Here is a 2,605-nt window from a genome sequence, read left to right as displayed (position 1 = left end):
CTTTGCAGTGTAATCCCACTCGCTATAAAACAAAGGGTAAAATTCAAGACTTAATGGGGGAGACAAAAAGAAGTTTCAGTCCCACAGTATCAGAAATTGCTATTGACTGTGACATGGATTTTGAATATCCTCCCCCATTAGAAATCAGCACTGGACACTAGATGCAAGAAATTATATCCTTGGACTCAAGTAAATGGAACTGAAGGAACCACATACTTCATTGCATTCCTCTTTATGATTCAAATCACCTCCTCCTGCTTAGACTATAGCTGGTTGAGACTAAGATGTGACCAAAAAAAATATTGGATTATTAACACTAAAAGATGCTGTAAGAAATATTAACTATCTCAGCCACATTTTTCCAGGAGGCACAACTGGGCCAATTGTATACATTTGTTTCTGTACAAAAACATATCCCCTCTCTCTATTCATTTCCATTATGGTCAGAAGCAGAACAAACATTGGTCCCACCATGTCTGGACTATGCTGCATCAGAATATTTGGAAGACAAGGTTTCTACATCCCTGGGGGCCTCTGCTGGGTATCTCTCCTTTAAGGTCAGAGGCCTGAGATGGAACTGAGATCAATCTTAGAGTCAAAAAAGAAGCAACAAGTATATAAACCTTGATTTTTAACATATTTGCAGGTAGATTAATAAATGGTGAGGTAACTGCTTATGTAGGGGGAAAGTAATGAATCCCCAGGACTTAATGATACTGTCTTTATCTAGCCTCAAATCAGCTGTGGTTCAAAAAAAAAAAAAATCAGCTGTGGTTCCATTTGGGCATGTTATCTGTGCCAAATTAAGCCTTCCTTGTTCAAAGCTGGTATGAATTTTATTACACTCCATTAATGTGCATATTATTGTGGATTAAGGTGATTCCAATGAGACAAATCAGTCAAAAATCTCAGGACTATTGACCTCAGTAATACCCTCTCTTCTTTTGCAACCTTTTCAAGGAATTTTTTATTTCCTTGTTCCTTAGATGTAAATCAAGGGATTCAGTGTGGGAATCACCACACTGTAGAAGACCAATGCAAATCTGTTGAACCTGGAGGAAACACCAGAGCTGGAACTCAAGTAGACAAACATACCCGAGGTATAAAAAGCACAGGTGGTGAAAGCCTTGGACCTGTCTTTAGCTAAAGTGATCTTCATGATGGAGAAGACAATATAGACATAGGATGTAATGATAACTAGGGCATTTATTATTCCAAAGATCAGTGTCAATATAGCCATCATGAGTTGTACAAAGAAAGTGTCAGTGCAGGACAGGACTACCAGTTGAAATATGTCACCGAAGAAGTGGTGGATGACATTAGGCCCACAGAAGTGGAGCTGAAGTATGGCACACAATTGGGATATAGAAACAGAAAGTCCAGCCAAATAGGACCCAAGCACAATTGAAACATAGAGGGTATTCAACATGATTGATGAATAGAGAAGTGGGTTACAAATGGCAGCATATTCGTCATAAGCCATGGCTGTCATGAGAAAAGACTCACTAACTTCTGTGGTTGAAAAGACAAAGTACTGAACAGCGCAGCCCACAAAGATTATCGTTTGCTGCTCCTGGAAGAAGTTCATCAGCATGTTAGGGGCTGTGGAAGTCAGAAAGCAGATATCTATGAAGACAGATTACTAAGGAAGAAGTATATGGGCATTTGGAGGTGGGAGTTGATTCTTATTAGGATGATCAGGCTCAGGTTCCAAGTCAGAGTCATAATGTAGATCAACAGGAATACAGCATACAGCCCTGCTATGATTCTGGGAAAATCTGAGAATCCCAGGAAAATGAAATGGGTGATCTCTGTAATATTTCTTCCATAAATCATTGGCTTGTTCCTAAAATCAGAAAGAGACAAGAGAATGCATTGCTGACTCAGGTGAAATGATAGCATTACAGTTCTCAAATGTTCCATTTTTTTCCTCCAATGAGCACTGGAAACAAGGGAAATGTTCTACTGACCTGGTGGGAAGATTCTCTATCTCCTGCTCACTCATGATCTGGGATGGAGAACTACCCAACCCCTGGCTCGTTGCACCCCTACTTCCAATTTCCATCATCTGTCAGTGAAACGTCTGGTCATTTACTTTCTTTATGTGAGTATATTGAAACTGTGCCTTTAATCAAAACAACCTAAGGGTTCTTACCTTTCCAAAGTGAGAGCTTGGATACTGAATGAGATCCCTGTCAACCCCATGTGGGTGAATTGTGCCTCTTCATTCAGCAGGTCAAAATCTGCATATTCTTACTATAATACACCACCTATGGGCCCCCAACACAGTCTTCACAGGCAAGGAAGCTAATTCATAGCCCCACCTATTGCTGAGTGTATCCCTGGGCTCATCCCACCAGGAAGCCTGGCCAGAGCACCTGCATAGCTCAGCAGCACTTGAGCCAAAAGACCAGCCAGTGACTTTGATCTTCTACAGAGCTGACCAGTGGTCCTGTCAGTTCAGGGAGCTTGGTGCACAGTTTTGCCTGGTTTGAGATCCCAACAATGAGCCCTGCCAGCCTTGAAGGCTGTTTTCCCACCTTGCATAGGCAGGGAAGCTAGTACTACTGTATACTGCAAAATGCTGCCCCAAACCCTCCTCAAG

General features: G+C 41.5%; 1 protein-coding gene across 1 annotated transcript; it reads right to left on the bottom strand.

Moving 5' to 3' along the window:
- Positions 1-923: 923 nt before the first annotated feature.
- Positions 924-1,836, bottom strand: LOC132241913 (olfactory receptor 5AN1-like). Its single transcript, XM_059710868.1, is given in 3 exon segments — positions 924-988; positions 991-1,635; positions 1,638-1,836. Coding segments are annotated over 3 exon segments (909 nt in total).
- Positions 1,837-2,605: the final 769 nt, after the last annotated feature.

Source organism: Myotis daubentonii, chromosome 9, assembly GCF_963259705.1.
Source record: "Myotis daubentonii chromosome 9, mMyoDau2.1, whole genome shotgun sequence".
Taxonomy (NCBI): domain Eukaryota; kingdom Metazoa; phylum Chordata; class Mammalia; order Chiroptera; family Vespertilionidae; genus Myotis; species Myotis daubentonii.
Note: the sequence above shows the minus strand (reverse complement) of the source record. Positions and strands in the feature narration are given on the sequence as shown.